The 25671-nt window shown below is 33.4% G+C and overlaps 3 protein-coding genes across 3 annotated transcripts; 2 read left to right on the plus strand and 1 right to left on the minus strand.

Annotated features, from left to right (window-relative positions):
• Nucleotides 1-1613: 1613 nt before the first annotated feature.
• Nucleotides 1614-5537, plus strand: LOC137814461 (adenosine kinase 2-like). Its single transcript, XM_068617227.1, has 12 exons — nucleotides 1614-1766; nucleotides 1951-2004; nucleotides 2716-2762; nucleotides 2909-2940; nucleotides 3028-3129; nucleotides 3215-3282; nucleotides 3444-3520; nucleotides 3635-3732; nucleotides 3805-3875; nucleotides 3955-4021; nucleotides 4115-4298; nucleotides 5224-5537. The coding sequence occupies exons 1-12, from the start codon at nucleotides 1684-1686 to the stop codon at nucleotides 5364-5366; spliced, it is 1026 nt and encodes a 341-aa protein (XP_068473328.1). The 5' UTR covers nucleotides 1614-1683; the 3' UTR covers nucleotides 5367-5537.
• Nucleotides 5538-8662: 3125 nt separating this feature from the next.
• LOC137814462 (uncharacterized) lies at nucleotides 8663-11022 on the plus strand. Its single transcript, XM_068617228.1, has one exon. It carries the CDS (start codon nucleotides 8948-8950, stop codon nucleotides 10355-10357), a length of 1410 nt encoding a protein of 469 aa, XP_068473329.1. The 5' UTR covers nucleotides 8663-8947; the 3' UTR covers nucleotides 10358-11022.
• An 11647-nt stretch (nucleotides 11023-22669) lies between these two features.
• On the minus strand, nucleotides 22670-23113 carry LOC137816072 (auxin-responsive protein SAUR50-like). Its single transcript, XM_068619169.1, has one exon. It carries the CDS (start codon nucleotides 23111-23113, stop codon nucleotides 22670-22672), a length of 444 nt encoding a protein of 147 aa, XP_068475270.1.
• Nucleotides 23114-25671: the final 2558 nt, after the last annotated feature.

Genomic DNA, 25671 nt, shown 5'->3' on the forward strand with positions numbered 1-25671 from the left:
ATATGATACTTAATATTATTAAAATTTTCATAAATTTTTAAATACAATTAAAACCATTGATTAAGACAGTTATGGGCAAGTTTAATGTTTTCATCCCTTACCATGTTAATGTGTTATTTGAATTATGGAGTGAATTTGAGATTATTTGAGAGGAAAATGTGAACAAATTTAGGTTGTTTGGATTAATATGAATAGAGTGGAAGGAAGAGAGATGAAAGAAAAATTCGTGAAAGTTTATGAGTGATGTGATTAATGAATTTGAAATATTACTTTTTTTTTCTTGATAAAAACATTATTTAAGAGATTATTTTTGAAAAAATATAAATTATGTAATACTGTCAAAGCATGCAAAATTGTTAGATATTAACAAGATTAAGATAAATCCATGGTATGAATAGGGAACAAACTAATATTTACGGGTGACAATGCGGGGCGGTCATGCGGGCCGCATTGCTACCAAAAAGTGTGGGCAGATTCACTAATCTAGCCCGCTAATCCGTTTTGGCCCATCCCACATAACTCGCAGCCTACGTGGGCTAACAGCGAGGCGGAGCGGGTTAGCCCATTGACCCACATAAATAAAAAATAATTATTTATTTTTTTTATAAAAAAAAATTATACCCCATTCACCCATTATTGTAGTGTAACCTTTTTTTTTGTTTTATTTATAAAAAATTGAATTTAATGTACAAAGAAATTAAATATTTTATTTTAATCATCTAAAGGAGTTAGTATTGAGAGTGATAGTGAAATTAGTTTTAAGCAAAATCTTATATTTAAAATTTGTTAATAAAAAAATAATATAAAGAAGAGATTTCAATTAAAAAAGTAGTCATCTTTATTAAAATATTTTGTAGCAAAACTTTGATAAGATACTCTTATATATATAAAAAAAATAGATGCAAAACAAAACTGTAATTATTTTTAATCAAGCCTTCTAACAATTCCGTATTTGAATTTATATTTTTATCTTAATTAAATAAATTGAAACATGGATAAAATTTTAATTTTCAGTAGTAAGATAACTTTTTTATAATTAATTAAATTTTAATTTTTGAAAAAAAAAATCTTATGCAACCCGCAGGCCTGCGGGTTACTTCTTATGTGGAGCGGGTCAGTGAAATGAGTCCGCAATCCTAATGCGGGGGCCTATGCGGGGCGGGTCAGCCCGCATTGCCACCCCTACCAATATTTAACATTATAATAAACCCTAAACATAATTTACCACAAATATCAATGTTTATCAAATAAATATGAGTATTTTTAATTTACACTTCATCCATTTTAGAAAGCATATGTTTACGAAAGAATAAGTTAACAAGTTGCATATTTGTATTTAAAAAAATGTAATTATTGTTTGTTTACTTACTTCTTTAAAATAATGTGAGTATAAATTATCATCTAATTTGATTTTTTTATTTAATAATAATATTTTTTATTTCATTAAAACTCAATATTAAAGATCCAAAAAAATCACTAGGAGAAATCGGTGATTAATTTTTTTATTTATTTCTGTGATTAATGGTGGAAAATGGCATACAAAATTTCAATTTCAAAGTGTGGCCGAAGAGAGACACACCGCTTCTAAGTAAGCACCACGTATAAAAGGGCAGCATTAGTCATCATTCATTCATTTCCGCACTCACTCACTCTTCGTTTACCGTCTCGTTTGATTCGATTACAATGGCGTCCGAAGGCATTATTCTCGGCATGGGAAACCCTCTCCTCGATATCTCCGCCATCGTCGACTCCGAGTTCTTGAAAAAGTATATCACTCTCGCCACCTTTCACTTTTGCATGTCGTTATTTCCTCCATTTTTGTTACTTTTAGTGTCGCACTCGTTTCCTGAATAACGATTAACCTCGTTTCTTAGATGCTGAAACGACGTCGTCAATCGTTTCGTTTGCTTCTGAATGTTCTTTCTCTTGTTTTTCTGTGTGACATGCCAGGTACTCTCTCACCTTGAACAATGCGATTCTTGCGCACGACAAGCACAAACCTATGTAAGATTACTCCGTTGGCTTTTACGCGCTGTGTTTTACTTCTCTGTTGCGTTGCCTATTGCTCTTGTTCGCCCTGTAACGCTGTCGTTTTGTGTGGTTGAGTTTGCGGTTTGTTGATTTGCTTTGGCGACTGAGGTTTTTGTCATTGGAACGTCGAGTTTTGTGTAATGGCAAGCACTGCAGTCCTTTTACAATTTTACACGTTGTGAGGTTTTTGATTGTGTTCTTTGGGATATCATAAACGTGCTAGTTTGATGTGGTTCTTGGGTTGCATGGGCTTACTCTTATTATACAGTTATATGGTCAATAGTTGCTTTGGGTGATGTTTTTAAATTAGAATTAAAGCTTTACTTCATTAGCGAGCATGCTAAAGGTCTGCATTAAAAGATTTATGGTGAAAATTCAACTCTAATTGAAATACAAGACAAGAAAATGTTTACAGAACTCGATCTAAGTTTTATATTAACTATTGAAGGAATTCTCAGATTCTGGCATGTCTTCCCCTAGATACCTGGTAATTGGTATCAGTGTGTGTATTTTGCATGATTGTAAAGTAAAGACTTGTTGCAATAATGCATGGGTATTCAGCCTCCTATTTTAATAAGGTTTTGGATCTTTCTCTGCTGATCTTTAATTACAGATTAGTTTTATGGTTACTTTGTTAGATAAAAGATATCTTTTGAGTTCATTTGATAAGGTTCTCCATTTCAGATATGAAGAATTGGTTGAGAAGTATAACGTGGAGTACATTGCTGGAGGTATTTCACTAGATCTGGAGTATTGGATAATTTCTTAATATTTAATATCAAAAGCGAACTCAATAGCAGAAAGAAAGAAAGAAATCAGCAGTGGAAAAACATAATTGGTAATGACAGTTGTTACGATTTGTTTTTTGTGCTGACAGGTTCTACTCAGAATTCAATCAAGGTTGCTCAGGTATGTATCTATATAGTTAGTTGGTAATACTCTGGATTTTTAGTAGCTTTGGTTAAAGTAATTTACCATTACTTCTTCTTCTTGCAGTGGATGCTCCAAGTTCCTGGTGCAACAAGTTTCATGGGTGGCATTGGAAATGATAAGTTTGGGGAAGAGATGAAGAAGAGCTCAAAGCTGGCTGGTGTAAATGTAGGTTTAATCACTCATCTTCTCCTTTCATTGTCACGTGCTTCTCTGTACTGGCTTAGATATGATCTTATTTTTCATTCACCAGGTTCACTATCATGAAGATAAAGCTACACCTACTGGAACTTGTGCTGTTTGTATAGTTGGTGGCGAAAGGTCAGACATCAAACTTTTCTGTATTTTTTATTCTTCGGTGTTTTTACTAATTGAAATTATTTTATGCTGTTTATAAAGAAAGTATATCCTACCCTTCAGCCTGACTTTTACTTGATTGCAAATTTTTGGAAGCCTTATATTTTGATTGTCTCTGAATACAGGTCGCTTGTGGCAAACTTAGCAGCTGCAAATTGCTACAAGTCTGAGCATTTGAAGAAACCAGAAAATTGGGCCCTAGGTACCTTCTTGTTGGTCTATGCAGGCTCTTTTTATTTCTGTCAACACTTCATATCTGAGTAATTCAAACTTCAGTTGACTGACATTTTTAATTGTGCAAATTTCCCTCACACAGTTGAAAAAGCCAAATATATTTATATTGCTGGCTTTTTCCTCACTGTATCACCAGATTCCATCCTGTTAGTTGCTGAGCATGCTGCTGCAAATAAAAAGGTTAAATAGAATTGAAAATTTTGTTTTTTTCCTTTTTAAGGAAGTTTCTGAAAATTTTATTTGTGTATGCAGCTCTTCTCGATGAACCTTTCTGCCCCTTTCATCTGTGAGTTATTTAGGGAGAGGCTGGAGAAAGCTCTACCGTAAGGATTCATCTCGGATAAATTAAAATGATTGAAATTTTACATATTTGTTCTTAAAAATGTCCTTTATGTGTTTCAGGTATACAGATTTTGTTTTTGGAAATGAGACTGAAGCAAAAACATTTTCTAAAGTTCAAGGCTGGGAGGTAACCCTTGTATATCAGATCTTTAGGCAAGTTGTGGTTTTGAATGTTAGAATGTTCAACCATTACATCTATTGACTCCCTCTTTTTTTCTAGACTGAAAATGTCGAGGAGATAGCTCTAAAGATTTCCCAGTGGCCAAAGGTGTCAGGAACGCATAAAAGGATAACAGTTATCACACAGGGTGCGGATCCTGTATGTGTTGCTGAGGATGGGAAGGTGAAAAAGTTCCCCGTGGAACTTTTGCCTAAAGAGAAACTAGTTGACACAAACGGAGCAGGTAATGTTCTGCTGGTTATATGAGTTCAAATGCGGATATGTTATTTATTTATGCTAATAAAATGGAAGTCTTATAAATAGGTAAAAGGTTGTCTTTCAAATGCGGATACTAGTTGACACAAGTCTATATATTTCTTATGTATTTAGGTATGTTAATAAATCTCGTAATGGTCTTTCATGGTGATAAGCGGATACATGATCCGGGCAGAGTGGATTAGTTGGAGAATAGCCCTATAGTTAGAGGTGCATAATCATTAGGTTAGAGATGAATTGGATCAATTGGGGAATTAATTTTCTTATTATTTAGTTTATAATGAAACACATTAACATTGTTTGACTCCATAAATGAGGAAATGCACCATTGTTATAATTATTTAAAATAATATCATTATTTTTGGCATTTGTTATAATTATTATAATATTAAAATTTTAATTTAATATTTTGAGAATATGTTCTCTTTGTTCTATTAAAAGGCTTAATCTAGTTAATATACATATAAGTTTAAGTTTAATGGCCTATATACAGTTGAATTTTTTTACCTATTTAAGAGTTCTTTACCAAATAGATTTTAGACTAGACTATGTTTAAAAAAAATCCTGAACGGCCTTATTAGTTGAATTGGTCAGCTTAAATTTGAGAATTAAGTCAAGCTCTTAGGCTTTGTGTAGCAAGCCTATTTTCACATGTTGATGTTGTCTTCAATTGTGATATGCTCTAAATCCATACTGGCTATAAATTCTCTCATACACACATACTAATACATAATTCCTCTTTGCACTTTTAAATGCCTTGTATATTATTGTCATACAACATTGCTACCAACATGACATTATTTATGATTTTTAAGGCACTCCCAGTATTTCATTGGTAGGTGACAAGCAAGATGTCGATTTTGTTTCATCCCTCTTATTTTTTTTCTTTGTAGGAGATGCATTTGTTGGAGGATTTCTTTCACAATTGATTCAGGAGAAGCCCATTGAAGAATGTGTGAGAGGTGGCTGTTATGCAGCAAACGTTATCATCCAAAGATCTGGCTGCACTTACCCAGAGAAGCCTGATTTTCATTGAGTGTTTTCTCTCGGTTTTGTTGCCTTTATGAACTTTTTCATTGTCATAAGGAAACATTTTGTGGTATAACTGCTTTTTTATTTTTCATCCCGACTGGGGTAAGCGAGGAAAAGCTTCACTGGAAGGAAACATATAATTGAACTGTTTTATCCTAGTCTTATTTTTTGCCAAGTTTGTTACCAAGTCTTTTTTTATTAGATATTGAACAATGTTACCCTACGTCTAACTTGCCACTTCGTCTGCGAGTATCAATCGCTTAACGGCCGATTGATTAACTTTACAAAACATGTTTTTTTTTTTCGAAAATTTTATCTAGTTTGAGAAAAAACAGCAAAACACTGCTTTTGACATTGGCAAAATTTCCTAAAACCCGATTTACTGGGTTGCATTTCTATAAATTTAAAAGTATGCTCGACTAGAATAATTTTGAATATGAACATTGAATTTGATGAGGTTGTTCAGCTGGTTTATTTGTTAATTTTGTAAAATGTTGATTGCCATCTTCATATGCCTTAGTGTTCTAAATATTTTAATTCAATTTAAATTCGCTTTCACTATGTATGAGTACAGGATCTCCAAAATGTTAATGGTGAAAGACAATTTATTATTATTATTCAACGAGGTTGGAATATAAGAGAATGATTTAAACAACTTTTCGGTCCTTACCTCTCCTTTTCTGCTGAACTCACACTTCTTTTCCATTCCTGGTAGTTTTGGACTCTTATTATATTTGTAAAAGGTACTTTATAACGTTAAGGTTCAAATTTTTGTATCCTTTTTGAGATTTGTATTAATTTATTCAATTATTGTGGTTAATGGATCTAATAAAAGAAAATTAACAAACTTTTGATCATTAATCAACCTCATTGTTGGTTGGTTTGATCAGATGTCGAGTCAAGGTTTCGATTCGTTCTGACCGTATCGGTACAATTATATTTATAATTCAAAATAATTATATTTTTCTGCCAATAATTTTTATTTCAAAAATTGTATACAATGTCATGCTTTTCATATGGACATAATTTATCGGACAAGAATGAGACAAAAAGGTGACGGAGTATTAACAGGCGATTATGCTTTGCTTAGACCAAATTACCATTTGATTGGTTCTCTTCAGCTTGCTTGGAACAAGGACAGCTTTATGCAGCTGTATCTCTATAACATACTTTTCGCTCATTAAGTTTAGTAAAATATGATCGTTCAATTTTTTAATGATCTTTAAAGTTCTGTAGTTTTAATAATTTAATCAATAATAAGTTGTAAGCAAGATTGTTTTCCTATCACTTTTCTTAAACTATTTATCATACTTTTATACGTACTTTCCATAATTCGTGCTCCTTTTCTTTTGCTACCAATGCTTTTCTTTTCTCTTTACTTTTGCACGTAAAAGGGTCGTTCAAATAATCACCACAACACTCCAAAACAAAATAGCCTAATTAGAACTTTTATTTAAGGACTTATTTTGAGATGACAACAAAATTCTCTTTTAGGTCATCAATATTTTTGGCTCCAATGTTTAGGTTCACTCCATTACATATTCACGCACTCATGTTCTTGGGATGAAAGTGTGGAGTGTGTACATGCAAAATCTCTATGATGATTAAGTTAGTTTCGATATTAAATATTAAATATGTGATAAATGATTATACATACTTGTTAATGAGATTTCCTATTGATATTACTAGGCGACGGACTTTGTTGGACTATAGTTTATAATATTTTTTTTATTGTTGAGCTCAAATCTTGTCACTGTAGTTAATCACTAATTAACACAAATAATCCAAGTTCGTTTTTGGTTTTATTATATTAATCTTAAATTGTTTTCGGTCAACTTATTGAATACTATCTTTGGTCAGCTTGTGATTGATAAGTCGTTAAGTCAAAATCTTAAACAAGTTCATGTGATTATAGGATTGAGAGATTATAACTAATTAAATGACGTTCCGTCCTGGACAAATCGAGCACCGAGCACGCGTTGCCAATTTGACTTAAGTTGGGATCAATTAGATTCATAGCTGATGCATGATCGTGACCACTGAAAAAGAAAAAAAGTTTTAATAAAAGGTCAAATACATTCCATGATACTCCTCTTGTAAATAAGCTTAGATATCATGGATCTTATCTTAATGATTTACAAAAATATATTAATTGATGTAATTATATTATGATCAATTCGATTTATATATGTTTTTGCATGATATTATACAAGAATAACTGAAACAAAGATATATGTATGATCCGACTTAAAAAATTCTATAAATATACAAAGATTTTGAGAAAGTATGTTAAGTTATATAGATTCTCCTTATATATTACATTCACGATATTTGTATGATCTTACTTGATTTTTTTAGGTGAAGTTCCCCATTATTTGGTGATTTCCAACATAAAAAATTGTAATTTTCAAAAAAATCACTTCCATACTCAGATAATCCAAACTCATCTCAATAAAAACAAAATGACATAAAAACCTGTCGGTTGAAGAACTATTATAAACGAATATATTTTGTTTAGCTAGGAAATTAAGGACATTACAGAGCTTGAGTTACTATTTTATGATCATTGTTTTTATGGGTATTCACTGTTCAATCTATAATTCGAAATCTAAATCAACCTTAAGATAATAATACACTTTGATTTCAAAAGTCACCAAGCCGTTTCATTGATAGTTTTATTTATTTTTAAAGTTGGATGTACTTTTCATCTGAGACAATCTGGTCCGAGTTAAGTAAAATGACTATAGGGAATATAGTTTTCTCGTTCTAAATATTTAATCTAATTAAAAAAATTATTAATTAATTTAAAATAACCTCAAAACACTTGATTATTTATGATACAAATGAAATAAATTATTAAATAAATTAACAAAATTATTATATATGATACAAGTTTTACCATCAATATACATATATTATTTGTTTCTTAGAAAATATATTTATTTTAAAAGTTAATTAAAGAAATGGATACCCTAAAAAATCTTATAATCACTTAATTTTACATCCGTTCTTAAAAATAACATTTACATAGTCACATGTATCGAAATCTTTACTCACATGCTCGATGAAAGGAAAACAATTAAATTTAAGATGTAAGTATAATTGGAAAAACAACATAAATATATGAAAAACGTGATTCAGTTGGATTCAATTTTAACCATAAAAATTAAAAATTAAATCAACCCAGAAAAAGTTTTATTTTGGTAATCAAATTGGTAAATCAAAATCCAATTTTTTTATATAAGTTAAATAATTTAAAACAGATAAAGAATTATGTGCAAAAGAGGTAGTTTAATTTGAATGGTTATGTTTTATAAAGTAAGGGGTTGTGAAGTGGAAGCCCAAATCGAAGAGCCCCGAGGACTCATGTTTTCATTTTCATAATTTCATTTCATCTCAGAGTCTGGTATCGTATTGTCATCTAGAGCGTTGAATGCACGGCCCTACCGAAGCGCGTGAGGGAAAGTCCCAGACTCATAGCCAGGCAGCCACCACCACCTTGTTCTCTTACCTTTGTGGAAAGAAAATCTCAAAGAAATCAGAAAGAAACTAACAAAACAAATCAGAGGCATTCTGTGAATCGCCATGAGCGACCACCACCCACGGCTGCACCACCTTCGCTCCACCTCGCACCTATTGAAGGAATCCCTGTTATCGTTCTCATCGAATTTCGTCACATTTCTCTTCCTCTCTCTCCTAACCCTCTCTTTCCGAACCCTCGTCGAGACAGGCACCGCTCATGTCACCTCCTTCATCGACCGGGACCCTTCCCTCCGCGCCCTCCTTTCCCGCCTCGACCTCGCCGGCAACGCCCACCATCACGACCACGGCCACGACCTCCCCTCCACTGCCGCAAACCACGCCCTCCGCCACCGACGCCGCCCCTTCCTCCACCTCACCCGCGTCGGAACCCTAGACGATGACTTCTTCTCCGGCGACGACGATGACGACCGCTCCCTCTTCGGCTCCGTCCCCAAATCCACCGCCAACGCCACCCTTCTCGCCCTCTTCCCCTTCCCATCCACTTCCGCCTTCTCCGATCTCCTCGCCGACGACGGAGTTAGGGTTTCCCAAGTCATCCGCTCAGGAACCACCTTCAACACCCAAGAATTGTCCTCCCTATCGTCGCGAACGCCTCGCGACGACGATAACAGCGATAACGAGGAGGAGAAGCTGAACGAGAACGCGGAGAGGAAGGAGGGCGTGGATTTGCAATTTTTCGTGAAGGGGATCGAGGTGGGTCGCCGGGACGCGACGGCGCTGTTTTTTCTGGTGAGTTTCCTCTCCGTCGCTTACGGATGGGTGATTCTCGTTTTTCTCGTGACGTATTCGTGGGTGTTGGGTGTTGTTTTCGTTTCCGTTGTGAACGATCTGTTGGGGAGGTTTAGCTCCGTTACGGTTTTGGTTTGGGATGGTTCGAGGTTAGGTCTGAAGAGGCTTTCGGGGTTTATTCTGATGCGTTGGGCTGTGAGGGACGCGTTGACGCAGCTTCTGGGGTTGTGGTACTTCGGAGAAATTGAGGATCAGTACTCGTTTTTCAAGCTCTTTGTGAGGTTGAAATTGATGCCCTTCTCTGTTATGTCTCCTTGGGTTAGGGGCTTTGAGAGAGAGATTTCTGGGTTCTTGTTCACTTGGTTTCTGGTGGATACTTTTGTGGCTTTTATATTCTCTGTGGATGCTTGGGTTGCCATTGTGGACTCGAGGAAGAGTGGGAGGGAGATTGTAAAGGAAGGGTGCTATTTGATATCTACTATGTTCAACCAGGCTATTCAGGTTAAGTGCTTGGAGGCTATACTTTGTGGGTCCTTTGTCAGATGGGGTTTGGGCCGGGTTTGCGGGAGGTCTTTCGCCAAGATGTTTCAGTCCACCATGGAGGTTTACTTCATGGTTACTTGGCTTTTGTTTTACTTCACGGCAAGGTGTAGGGACGCCGATCTTCATGGTAGGAGGTTTGGACAGAGGGAATTAGAGGGCTTGGTTGAAGGTCTCAGATGATACTTGGGGGTAGTTCAATTTGGATGGATGGATGTGGTTTTTTCTTTCTTTTTTCTTATTGTGATGCACAAGTAGCAGCAGCAATGTTTCAAAGGTTCTTTGCGTCTCCCACTTTTGCCTTCGCTGTTGGCTGTTGCCGCCATTCTCTAATTTTGTCACCAGCGATGTGTCGAATGTGTATTTCACCAGAAGGCTGATATACTTCTCGTGTATATTCTGAATGAGGGTAGTTCTTATGTATATTATTCATGGAATTGTTGAATTAGTTCACTCAAATATGTGTTGGTGATAACAGTCACAAATTACAGGGTTTGGGAAATGAAGAATGGTAATGAAATTTCTCCATGCAACTTGGGGTTATGTTGTGATGTCAAAAGTAACTGCATAGCCTTCTATTTGTTTGGAGTTATGCTCCATCCATTAGGGAGATTTGGTGGCATGACTTGGACATCATCTACAAACAATGAAAAGCACTTTAATCTGCTAGATAGAACAGGGAAAATTATTAGTTTGAGTTATGCATTGTGTTCCCCTGTTAGAAATTCTCCAAGAAGGCTTTTCATGCTAAATTAACTTTTTTGTTCTGTATGATTATCAAATTCTTTCATAAACAAGCCTTCACATTTGCTGTATATATATAATCATCTTGTAGAAAGTTCATAAAACCTGTTTTGCATAATGGGGTTACTTGACTAAGTTTGGATGAGAGGAAAACTTTGGCTGATAACAAAACAGGGCTACATCAAGGGGCATTCCAAGTGTTTAATTAATTCTTGAAGAGCTTTGTGTTTACTTCTGCTAGACTGATTATTAATAGTCAGAGTAAATAGTTGATGTTTTCTGTCTGGTGATTTGTATGTTTACTCTGTTAATTTGTCTTTCTGAATTTACACCCCTTTCCCTTTGACTAGCGTCTTGGAATGTAATTTTTTTATGTATAAATGTTTTGTTAGATGAAATGGATTTACCTGAAGATGATTTGTGATATAAACTCCTTGTAAAAGCAACTAGGTTGCAATTTTATGAATTGTACTCTTCCTCCGTTTGTGACTGATAGGATTCCGGTTCTTTTAACAGAACACATATAACATTGTTGGACAGTATTGTTGTCATTGAGAACAACGAAACGTAAAACCAAAGTGGAGAAGCTCGAGTTTCGATGATTTACTAAATAAACTGTCTTTTTGAGTGTGGTTTCCCTTGGCAGCATGTTGAGGTTTACTCTTGTAAAACGAAAGTTCTTTGAATGGTTCCCATCCGCACCTATTGCCGATAACAATCCCATTACTATCAATACATCATTCTATTCTTCATGAAAAATAAGTGCAGTCTTAGGATATCTGTTTTTGTATGATTTCACTTAATTAGCTTATTTGGTCTTTTCTGATAGTATTGGGATTGCTATGCTGTTTTTGAACCAGATAGCTTCAGAATTGACCTACAAAAAGGGCCATTACAAGGGAGGGGAATTGACTTATGTCTCATATTGGTCAGTTTTTCTGTTTTGATCAAACCTAAATGCACTTGCTTAAATCTCTTGCCCTCTTTTGTAATTCTGCAAGAAGACCAAAGAGGAGATAATTTCTTTGTATTGCTTTAAGAAAACTAGAGAGGAAGAGGAGATGAATTTTGAAATGTACATTGAAGAAAAAAAATGGAGGGAAAGAAAAATATAAAAAATTGTTTTCCAAACTGAACCTTACTTTCTTTTCATTATATTAACACTTCAACTAAATGAAAAAAACTATTTGTTTTTATCCTCTTTAGAGCATACTTGATAACTGCGAGTGTCCATGAAATCCTAAGGAGGGCAGTTTTCAAATGCAAACTTGAAGCATAAAATTGGACATAGCTTTAAGAACAAAGGAGACCATACGAGTTTTCATATTTTATTAGAAAAAAAGGGGAAGGGGGCAGCCACCTAAGCAACAGTTATAGTTCTGTGGTGTGGACAGATTAAAGTAAGAATTGTGTTTGTGTGTAATGGTTCTCTTAATACCATTATAGTGTTTGTGTCCAAAAGAATCAGCGTGATTATTAGTTCAACAGTTTTTTCACCAAAGAAAGAAAATGTTGATGAGGTTTTTGAGAAGACATCAAACATGAAATGGAATATAGTATATAGACATACATTATGTTCATTCATACCTGTACTCAATACATCTTTATCTTTTGAAATCAAGGCATTGACTACCAGTTATTTATATATAAATTATTTTACTAGAATTACTCTTATATCTGTTTGTTAAAATAAATCTTATTATAAATTAGTCAATATTAATCTTTTCTCTAGTTAGTATCTTTAGTTAGTATTAGGAGAAGATAATAAGAATGAACAGCAAAACTCTTCAATCGAGAAGTAAAATTTATGACATGTCATATTCAAAGACTGGAAAATAAACAAAATATATATAGGAAAAAAATTATATATTATAATTCACTAACATATTGTAACATTGATTACCGGTTATATGTAGGAATTAATTATAACAAACTAACTCATTTATAATAAGATTAGACTAATACTAATTGATTTATATTAAAATTCATTTTAACTAATAATGGAGATAAAGCTAAACTAACTAGAGATATGATTAATATTAATTAATTTGTAATAAAATTTATTGTAATTAACAATAAATTTAAAACTTGTAACTATTATACGGATTTTCTAAACTTTTACCGTCACTTCACATATATTAATATATAGAAAATCGTTTATAAAGATTAAATTAGATTTATTTTAAATTTTAAATTAAAAACTGTTATTTTCCTTCTTCTTTTTTAAATATTCATTTTTAGTTTTTCAATACTAACTATTGGGTAACCAACAATGACACATGTAACCAAAATTATGATGTACAAAATCATTTTTTAAATTGTTGGTCAAAATATCTTTATTATCTCTCAAATTTGGGTCAAATTTTATTTTATCCTCTCAAATTTAAAAATAATATTTTTAGTCCCTCAATTTTAAAATGGATTTTTACTCTAATGAACAAAAATTGAATGAATATTTTTAGTTCTAGACTGAATATGAAAACGAGGATAATTTATCATTGTGGCCTCAGTAGTAGTAAAAACTTAGGCCACTATTATAAATAGAGGGAAAAAAAAAGAAAGAGAAAAGTAAAAATATATCAAATAGTGTTAAACTTGTTTTTCTCAACTTTAAAAATTAAAATTTAGAAAAATATTTTTAAATTTTGGGGACTATAAATATTTAAATACGAAGGACTGTCTTATTTTAAAAAAGTTGAGAAATTAAAATAACATTTTAGATTTAGGGAAACAAAATAAATCCAAATTTATACCAAAATAGTATGTATATATATATATAATATATTTATATTTCTACATCATTATTTTAGTGTCATGTATATTGATAGCATAATCCGCCAACAATGGGTGTAACTGACAAAAGAAAAACAATTATTTTTCTAAAAATTAGGAATTAAAAAGAATTAATTTAAAATTCTAAAAGTAAAAATAACTTAAAGTTAAGAGATTAAAAATATATTTAAATCTAAAATAAATAAAGATAAATACATTTTAAAAAGTTATACCAAAAAGTTGTATCAATTTTATATATTGTCATAGACTACCATCAATTGTCTAATTTACATAAAAAATTATATTAATAAATTTATATATATATATATAAAATTTATCAATAATATTTTTAGACAATTTAATATTTTTATAACTACTTCATTTCTTTTAAATTTGTTTTTCACTTTCTCATCACATCTCTCTGATCTCACATTTTTATTTTTTTTTCTTTTAATTTTTCACACGCTCAATATGAATAGATACAACTGCCAAACATTATATAACCATCATTTTAATGGTTTGGCTTATTAAGGCTTTTCTACTTTCATCCATAATTTTCATAAAAGACATTTAAAATTCATTGTTGAAGTAAAAAAAAGGCATTATTTTTTTTAATAAATTTGAGGGTCAGTTATATTGCTAAAATATTAAATATAATATCTAATTTAACTTTAAAATAAAATTACTATATAAAAAGTAATTAATTATTATATTAATTAAATTAGATATTATTTTATAAACTAAAAAATTATTGGTATTTAAAGTAGTTTTTATTATTAATACAAAATTATAATTTAGTTTCTAAATTCATATATAATATTAATTACCAAAATTTTATTATTTTAGATTTTAAATCAGGATTTAACAAACACTAACCCAAACTTCAACTTCAAATGCTACTCTGCCACGCATAAACAAAGAACTCAAACTTGCATGACCAAGCTTCTCCTTCATATGCACAACAAACAACCAACGAGCACAACCCAAGCTTCCCACAACAAAACTAAAATGAAGAAACCACATATTTGAGCATTTGAAGAGCAAAGCATGAAGAAAAGAGAAAGGAATTTGAAAAAGACAAAGTTAGGGATTTTAAAGATAGGATGGGGCACTTATGAACTTATATGTGAAAATGAGGTTAAGTGTCTTTAAATCACTTAAGCAAGGTCGGTCAGAACTAACACGTGCATAAAGGTTTGCACCGTTCTAGTCCTTGTATGCATTCCTAAATATTGACGATTAGGTCCTAGCATGCACCAGGTAGGCCCTGGTATACACCACCAAGAAGGTAAGATTTCTGCCTCAATCTCGGATGGTGACATAAATAATTGCAATTTCCGTCTTTGTGAACAAGTCCATGGGGCGTAACCAGTAGAATTGTGGGAGGTGGGAAAACTAACAGGGCTTGTTTGCCATGGGGATGAAGAGGAAGTTGTCCAAGAATACGTGTGTTTGGAAGAAAGGGATACTAAGGAGGTGAAACAGGCCAAGGAGGGTGATAGGGAAGTTATGCTATGATAATTATAAATATGAACATTAGAGGAATGGGGGGTGGTACCAAGGCTAGGTATTTGAATCATTTAATATCTAGAGAGGGAGCAAAATTTTTTTGTTTACAAGAAACTAAAGCAATGCAGTGTTCGGATGCCAAGTGTTACTCGCTTTGGGGGGATAACAAAGTTGGATGGTTACACTACGAAGGGGACAATGGGGGAGGAAGTTTGCTTTCGATGTGGCACAAAGATGTTTTCATCTATGATAGTCATGTGATGGGGAAGGGGTTTATATTCGTTTTTGGGCTACACGTTAAAGCTAATTGTAGGTGTGGGGTGGTAAATGTCTATGCCCCATGCTCATTGAGGGAGAAGAAGGTGTTGTGGGGGGAACTGACACGCATCAAACTGGCTTATCAAGATTTGATTTGGTGTTTTTGTGGCGATTTCAATGCTGTTAGAAGCCTAAGTGAAAGGAAAGGCACAAGGGAAAGGGAGTCTCAATCAAGCGAAATAAGAGATTTCAACCGGTTTATTGACACCAATCTTCTAATCGAGTTACCTTATGTCAGGAAGAATTTCACATGGTTCAGTTCCAATGGGATGGCCAAGAGTAGGCTTGACAGAGTATTGGTATCCGAAAATTGGATGCATATTTGGCCAAGCTGCAAACAGTATGTGCAACGCAGGGAAGTCTCCGATCATTGTGCATTAGTAGTAAAATCTGTGGATAAGGATTGGGGCCCTAAACCCTTTAGAACAATTGACGCTTGGTTGGCTGAGAAAGGCTTTATGAAGATGGTGAAGGACAGATGGCCGGCTTATCCAGCACAGGGGAATAGCTTCATGAAGGTTAAAGATAAACTGAAATGGTTGAAGGGGGACTTAAAAGTGTGGAACAGGGACACTTTTTGCAATATGGAGACGAACAAAAAGAGGATTCTACAAGAGATTGAGGATTTGGACTGCCAAGACTGTAATGACAACTTTGTGGAAAGTGAGAGAATGAGAAGGATCGACTTAGTGGGTCATCTGAAGGAGATTGATAATAAGCTTGACTCTCTTTTATGCCAGAAGGCTAGAGTGAGGTGGTTCAAGAACGGGGACTCATGTACAAAGTTCTTCTACTCAACACTGAGGTGGAGAAGAAAAAGGAATGAAGTGAAGGGTGTTGAGGTTGGGGGCCTGTGGTGTGAGGAGCCTAGCACAGTACGAACGGAAGCAAGAAGGTTGTTTGATAATAGGTTCAAAGCAACAAAAGACCTACGGGTTAGACTTGATGCAGTTGAGTTCAAGTACCTATCTATGTCAGATAATCTGAGCCTGGTAGAGGGATTCACTGAGAAGGAAGTGAGGGAGGCGGTGTGGCAATGTGAAGGCTCAAAAAGCCCAGGACCTGATGGGTTTAACTTCAACTTCTTAAAGAAGGGGTGGGAGTTCGTGAAGGGTGACTTCATGGAAGTTATGAACTTATTTCATGAAACAGGGCGTATACCGAAGGGGTGCAATGCGTCCTTCATTGCACTTATCCCTAAAGTAAGGAATCATGTTTTTCTTGATCAGTACAGACCAATCTCTCTTGTAGGGGCTATGTACAAAATCATATCCAAGGTGTTGGCTGAAAGGATCAAGAAAGTCTTGCCTACGGTTATTGATGATTGTCAGTCGGCCTTCCTGAAGAACAGAGGGATTTTAGATAGTGTGTTAATGGCTAACGAAGTGATTGAGGACATCAGAAGATGTGGGAAAAGTGGGCTATGCTTAAAGGTGGATTTCGAAAAAGCCTATGACTCAGTTAGATGGGAGTTCCTCTATGATATGCTGAATAAGATGAGGTTTCATAGAAAGTGGATCAGGTGGATTCAAGGCTGTTTAAAAAGCGCCTATATCTCAGTATTAGTGAATGGGAGCCCGACAGAAGAATTTCAACCTAAGAGAGGTTGAGACAGGGAGACCCACTAGCTCCCTTTCTTTTTCTGATTGTTGCGGAAGGATTGGCTGGGTTGGTAAGGCAAGCAGTGAAGGCAAATCTACTATCCGGTCTTAGGATTGGTAGACAAGAGGTCGAGTTAAGCATTTTACAATTTGCTGATGACACTTTGTTTATGTGCAAGGATTCCTTTAGTAATGTGGTGACTTTAAAGGCTATTCTCAGAAGGTTTGAGATAGCCTCTGGCCTTAAGATTAATTTCCATAAATCCAAGCTTGCAGGCATTAATGTGCCAAGGAACAATATCCTATGTTACATGAAGACATTGAATTGTGATTAGATGACAGTGCCTTTCAAGTATCTTGGGATCGAGGTGGGAGGCAACCCAAGGAGGAAGAAATTTTGGGAGCCAGTCATTGACAAGTTAGAAGCTCGGCTTAGCACGTGGAAAGGGAGATTCTTATCAATGGCAGGCCGAATTTGTGTCATCAAATTTGTTCTTAATGCCGTACCCCTATACTACTTGTCTTTGTTTAGAGCTCCGGTCTCAGTCTGTAAGAACATTATTAGTATCCAAAGGAGATTCCTGTGGGGTTGGGGGAAGGAAAAAAGGCCGATATCATGGGTAAGTTGGAAAAACGTGTGTAAACCAAAAGAGGAGGGAGGACTGGGTATCATAGACATACGTGACTTCAACTATGCTTTGTTGGCCAAATGGAGATGGCGTTGGCTCTTGGATGAGAAAGGAAGATGGAAGGACATTTTGGAGTCGAAATATGATGGAGGAGGCGAGGTTATGCAATCCTCTATTAAGTTACAGTCATGGTGGTGGAGGGATCTCCATAAAGTATGCACAGAAGGAATAGGAGACGGATGGTTCCAAGCCGAAATGGGATGGATCCTAGGATCCGGTGAAAAAGTAAAATTTTGGGAGGACGTGTGGGTTGGAAATTCCAACCTCAAATCCTTATTCCCCAAGCTGTATTCTATATCTTGTAATCAGGGTCAGACAGTGAAAGAAGCAGGTGAGTGGGAAGGGTCAGAATGGCGATGGAATTTAAGGTGGAGGCGTGCCAGATTCGAGTGGGAATCAGTGTTGGAAACGGACCTAGCAATACACATATCTAGGGCTAATGTTAAAAGGCAGGAGCAAGACATTCGGGTGTGGGGGATCAATGAAAAGGGGTGTTTTTCTGTAAAAACAGCATATGCGAGCCTAACTAAGAGAGGTGATGGCACTCATAATGAAGTCTTTAAACTATTGTGGAAGGCCAAGGCTTTTCCCGCTGTCACGATCACTGCATGGAGGGCCCTGTTGGACAGATTACCAACTAGAGAGTCTTTGGACAGGAGGGGAGTGACGATAGAATCAACGCTGTGCGTTTTATGCCAAACTAAAGCTGAATCTTGTCACCATTTGTTTCTAGAGTGTGATGCGGCTGTGCGTGTGTGGGAATTATGCTATAGATGGATTGGTATTTTATCTGTACAACATAATGCCTTAAAAAATCACTTTGAAAGCTTTACGTTGAATCAGGCCAGCAACAAACAAGACATGGTTTGGAAAGGTATTTGGGTAGCTATTATACGGAGTATTTAGGAGCATAGGAACTTGATTGTGTTCAAACAAGGGGTTGCAGATGCAGAAGAGATGTTCCAACAAGCTCAGCTTAAGTCTTGGTTATGGATGAAGAACAAGGCACACAAGTTCAACTACTCTTTTGTGGATTGGGTTTTAAACCCAATGCTTTGTATTAAGAGTTATAAGTGAAGATATATGGTATAGGAATGTTAGGAGGTCCTGATGATGATCTTGTGCACAGAAGGATTTACAGAGCTACAAAGGGTACACTTTTGTTGTTTATAGTTTGGTGCTCACGACCCAACTCTAGGTGGTGTTTTGCTAAAAACTGCAGTTATGAGCTATAGGTGGAATGGAGGAGTTTTAGATGCTGGACGTGGTTATGGACATGGCTTTGGACACTCGTTGGGCTCACTGGACTGGAGTGTTAGTATGGGTACCTGATGCTGCTGGATGGGGTAGGGATGGCCTGGAACGGTATGCAGTAAATGCTACATTAGGTGGGTGGGGCGGAATGATGATGCTGTAAGGTTGGTTTGCTGAAGCAAGGTCTTGGACCGAATGGGTGAAAAGGCTTTGATGGTGTCACAGCTTTTGGGTGCAGCAAGGGGCATCACGAAGTAGGAATGCTTTGTTTGCCTTTTCACATATGTTATGGCAGGTCTTTGTAATCATAGCAGCAACACTCAATTCTCAGGGTGCAACACGGACACTGTGCTGAACGTGGAGGTAAAATCTGTTAGCAAAATGTGGTAAGAAGTGAAGAGGTCCATGATGCTTTTCTGGTCTAAGAAGCTGAAAGTGCCTATGGTTTTCGGTGGGAGACTTGTATCCAACTCTGAAGCAATTATGCAGTGGTCATCTTCTTAGTTTTTCCAAGTGGATCACGCCTGAGGTGGGGCAGGGGTCATTTTATAGCTAAGTTGTGTACTCACTGATGTAGTATATTCTGTCATATATAGTTGTATGCTTAAGCTATGAACACTTTTTGTATACGGGTTGGGACACCCCTGAAGTGTCCCGTTCTATTTCATTAATTCATTGCTGATAAAAAGAAAAATGCACCAACTAAGTTAATGCACACCTGGTTCTAGCATGCTTCAATCCAACCTAGAGACGACACAACCCTAGCTACATCCAACTCAAGTGTAGAGTCGGTTCAACCCCAACAAAAATCCTTATATATTTTGGCTTTGCCTAGTTTAATCCACACAAGAATGTTTGCCTCCATTTATGTTTGTGTTGTGTTGCCATAACCGACGTTGTGATGTATGTGATTTTCGTCCACATACAAATGTTTTAACCCACTCTAATAGTGTTTTGCATGTGACCAACACTATAAATTTGATCTCTAACCAAACATTTTCTTGTATTGTAGTGTTTCTTTAAATATTTTTCTTCTGATAAGTGCTTTTTTTACATTTATAAGTCTTACTATTTACCTTTTCTTGTATTTATACTCCTCATCCTTTATTTTTTAAGAGTTACTTTACTTTTTTATGTTATTTAATTTCTTTGATGATTTTTTTTTGGCTTTTATCTTATTTTTAAATTTCACAATACTTTTTTAATATATAGAATTGTTCATCTTTTCAATTTTTCCAAAAGATACCGAAAATTTCTATAGATTATCTTTTGTTATATTAAAAACATAGTCGAACTTTATATAAACATATCAATGAAAATATTATTAGTAGAATCAATGTATTTTTATAAATATAATTATTTTCTATACGTGAAGTTAACAATACAAGAAAATTATCAAATAGAAACCAATTTTTAAAGACCAAAATAATTAGGTGTAATAATAACTAAATTAGAGACAATTTTATAAACTAAAAAAAATTGGTTTCTATATTAGTTTATATTATTGTTAAATAGTTTCTAAATTGGTATCTAATTAGCTACCAAGGTTTTAACTATCAATTATTTAAATTTTAAATTTGATAGCAAAAACTTTGGTTGCTAATTAGATACCAATTTAGAAACCATTTAACAATAATAAAACTAATTTAGAAACCAAAAATTTATTTAGTCTTTAAAATGATCTCTAATTTAGTCACTATAACAAATAATTATTTTTGTTTCTAAAATTAGTTTTCATTTTATGATTTTTGGTAGTGTAATTTAACAAAAAAACTTCTTAAATAATTTTTATTTTTTTTAAAATATTGTTTATGGATTATTGTATTTTGATAAAAAAAAGAGAGGTATATGTAAGCTATGTTTGATATTTGGTCATCTGCCTTTAGCATATTTGTATTGCTGAATTTAGTTTAGTAATGCATTTCATTTCCTTTTTAATAATTTTGCATACCTGTATTTATTTATTTTTAAACCAAGTTTCAACTAAAAGTTACATCACAGTTGTTTTTGAAACTTAAGCTGCATAATGAAGTTGATTTAAATTTATTTTTGTAAACTTCAATCCAAAACACATAGTTAATTGAAACCAAGTGTTTGAAGGCATTTGGATATGAAAAATAATAAGATTTTTCCTTGACAATGATTTTGATGGCTCCAAAAGATGAAGACTGAGAATCTAGGTCAACCTGTGGAAATATCTTTAGGTTTAGGGTTTAGGAGCTATCATTTGCAGAAGGACAGAATTTGTTGGATCAGAAGACAAAACTTGTGTCCATCAACTGCATATCATCACCACTGCTACCTCTCAATAATTCAAGATCACTTAATCAAATTTCTGTCATCTCTTTCTGTTTATATTTTAAATAAATTATATTTTTTGGTTTAAAATTTAGTCCACAAGTTAATAAATCTTTTTACTTATTTTTAACAAGTAAAAAGAAGTAATTTAATATATATATTTAAAATTTAAAGCATATTAATAAAATTAATTTAAGTTTATATACAAATTATAATATGTAGGTATTTTTATAAAGTAATATTAAATCTTTTTAAATATACTTATTTTTTTTATGTCCACAAATCTACATACTTCCATCAAAATTTATTTAGACTGCAGATTAAATGTTAGAAAAAAAAATTACTTCAATTAGATTACACTTTTTAACTGGTCATACTTTTTGCGGATTGAACAAATCATCCATCGGGTCAAAATATGTGAAAAAATATTAATTAACATATTTTAAAATTTTATAAACTAGGATTTTATTTAACATCTAAAATCTTAAATAACTTTTTATAAACCCAAATTTTCCACTTAATATCTTAACCGATGCATCTTGTTTGGGATTTCTATAAAAGCAACCCAAGAGTGACATGCTGGATTTTTGTATACAGTACTCATAAAAAGTTATAACTTGCTAAAATAGTTTTTTTTTAAAAATTATAATATGAAACTATATTTGATTTGTTATAGACATTTATTTGTGTGATCGTTTCAAAACACTTAACGGTATGTCTTAATTGAATGTTCGTTTACAATTGTATATTCCATGTCTTTTAAATATGTGAATTATTCATACTAAGCATTTATAATGCGTTTGCATCTACCATCTCCTTTTATGTTATTGTATTGATAGCAACGTAAGAAACTTCTATTATGCTATTAAAACGGTTTCCAAACACATCCTTATCCCAATATAAAGGCTATACATAATTTATTTATGTATGTACATTATCAGATCTACCTTGGACTTTTGTGGGCACACATGTCTCCACAAACTTTTAACTTTTCTTCATACATCTATAATTATAAGTACTATTGTCTATATATATATATATATATGTATATGTATATAATATTTGTATAACTTAAGTTTTCTGCTACACTAGACATAATATTGACAGTTCATTTTCTTATTGCTACCAAGAGATCCTCATCATCCTTAAGTAATCCAAGGATCAAGTGGCCTTACAGATAGTAATTAACTTATAAACTTTCCTTAACTTGGCCAATGTGCTAATTAACTCTGCATGTTCCCTGATAAGAGAAAAAACACAGATGAAACAAGAACCTGGATCTACAACATAATAAATGGCTACATAATGACTCAGACAGAGAGAGAGAGTGGTTGATTATTTGGAGAGCTTGCAGAGCGAAGGACAGTGAGGAAAAGATGCTCAGTGCAAGGAATATAGAGCTTTGAGTATGCAATGAAATCGTACTCATCCTGAGCCTGATCCAGCAAAGTCTTGAAGAGAGGATGGTTGAGCAACGTGATCTTGATCACATATCTCTTGTGATGCTCCCCCACGTACACAACCAAGTGACCCTTTGGCACATCGTTGGGAATATCGCATTCTCCTTCATCGTGCATGGATGGCCACACTTCCCATTCGCAGCAGTAATCGTAGGCACCACAGTGGATCACTCGACTCCCAACTTTCTTCCACTTGTTAAGACACCCTCTCAGAAACTTCCCCTTCATTCTTCTCTTGAAGCTTCTAGATCGTGTGTGTGTGAGAGAGAGAAAGGGAGATGGAGAAAAGTACATGGAGTACTCGGAACATGAAAAGATTTATATAATTGCGGCATGGGAAGTACAAATGCTCCAGAACATTATGGGAGTGTATTTGCTTTTTAAGTCAGATACTTACTTATGTTTGTTAGAAAATCGTTTTTTAGATTTTTTTATCAAATTGTTTTTTTTTTTTACTAAAATGTGGTGGCTTTTAAAAAATTATAAATTTGAGAAAATTGTGTTAATTTGACACGGGTTGTGTCAATGCACGACTTCATACGAAGAAGTCGTGTCAATGCACGACTTTGCCATCTCAACCTGAAATCGTGCTAACTTAGCATGATTCTTGTCATATCAATCTAAAGTCGTGTCAAATTGATACAACTTTGTTTACGTTTTAATTTTTTTTAATTTTTTTGTTTATATATTAAGTAATAAATTATATAATATTTAAAATTAATTTGATACATAATTGTTTAAGGGTGTTAGTTTTAAGAGACAAAAAATTGGATAATCGTGTATGGATCATGTTTGACGGTAATGTAATATATTAATTTGGTTATTTGATTAATAAAAAATATGAATAAAATTGTTATTGCATTTGGAAATAAATAGAGAAATGAGAATTGTTATTGTATTTGGAAAATAAATAGAGAATTGTTGCGGATTTGAAAAATTACCTTGGAAAGTAATAGTTTTATAGAACACATGATGTTGAGAAGAGATTAATTATAACTAGACAAATTAGTAAAATTCATTACAAGATATAAAATAAAATAAAAAGTTGAACTATTTGAAGTAAATTATTTATGGAAAGACTTGCCACAATGTGGTTTTCGTATTTGTCGTCGAAGTCTTCATGGAGGGTGATGATCAGACAGAGGTGGAGGTGGAAGAGGATCATCAATGATATGTTCGTCACTGGAGAGAACCCTAACAGAAGTCATGACAGGTTAACACAACTTCAGATTGAAATTACAGAAATCGTGCCATGTTGGCACGACTTTAACTAAAAAAATCGTGCCAAATTGGCAAGACTTAGTCAAATTTATAATTTTTTTAAAAGTGATCCCATTTTAATTATAAAAAAACACACTGTAATAAATAAAAACCTGTTTTTTTACCTACTTGTTTTTTTAGATGTTTGTTTTCGGTGTGACATGCAACTTTCCTTTTTAGAAATTGTCTTCTTAATTACTAATCTAACCATCCCTAACCCAACTTTTAATAAAAACATCTACCATTACAAGCATGATAGAATACTCCAATCTAAAAATAATCCATGAAATGGAAGAATAAGTTCTATTTGAGCTAAAAACTTGTTATTGAACATTCGTATAGGTTCTATTGAGCTAAAAACCAAAGACACAGTAAATGGTTGACATGATACATCGTAGCTTTTGCCTATACAATTATGGCGGAAACATCAATATCCAATATATATTATTCTAAGTGTGTCAGATACTTGGAGACATCAAAATCCAATATATATTATTCTAAAGCGTGTCACAGATACTTAGCTGACTTTGCTTGTTAGTAACTTCTTTATAGCATACCAGCATGCAGTGCCATATTAGTACCTTAGAAAATAATAGATAAGAGTTCATTTCAGTTACAAAGTCAAAATAACTACTATATATGTAATATACATGGAGAGTATTGTCAGTTAATTTAATTTTATAATATTTTGAATTGTAAATTAAAGGTGATTTTAACCAAGTAAACATGTTGGAAAATCTAGCTTTTAGGTGATCTTGATGATAAAATCAGTATTATTAGACTGATAGTACTTACAATTACTTTTGAATTAATGAGGCCAAAATAAATGTCAACTATATGCTACTAGTGAGGAATTATATAAGAGTGAGAGAAATGAAAAGAGCAGATAATGAAATATATGATAAAATAATTGATATGATTGAGAGAGAGAGAAAGCAGTAACACTGTAAAAACAAAAGAAAAAACTATAATGCATTGAGAAATTTCTTTTAAATGACGTGTCGGTATTTGATATCGAACACGATACTCATATGACAATGGTAAGATACGTATTTATAAAGTGTCCAATTCAAAATGTATTTATTAAATTTCTGATAATTTTAGTACGATTTTAATATAATTTAAAAAATATATATATTAATTTTTTTAAAATTCAAAAACTTTATTGTATAAATTGTTATTATGATTATAAAAATAAAAAATAAAACATCTTTCTACTTAAAAAAATAATTTAGAACATGCACACATAAATTTTTATTGTCAATTTATATAATTCATAATTATATAATATATAGATTTGTGTCCCCGTGTCCTATATTTTAAAAATTTGAAGTATCTCCGTATCCGTATCGTATCAGTGGCCGTGTCAATGTTTTCACTACATAATTTGACATGTCTGCAACTTTGTTAATAGAGTTTAGTAACATTATGAATATTAAAAGTATTTAAAGGTTTATATTTGCTAATAAATGCCAGTTAACAGTAATTCAATGTTCTAATTAATATCAATCCCAGGATGAAGGATAGTCTAATTAAGGCCAGTATCTGATAGAGTGACCTTTCGAAGTTCTTAACATTCACAGACCCCACAA

Source organism: Phaseolus vulgaris, chromosome 1 (assembly GCF_000499845.2).
Source record: "Phaseolus vulgaris cultivar G19833 chromosome 1, P. vulgaris v2.0, whole genome shotgun sequence".
Taxonomy (NCBI): Eukaryota; Viridiplantae; Streptophyta; class Magnoliopsida; order Fabales; family Fabaceae; genus Phaseolus; species Phaseolus vulgaris.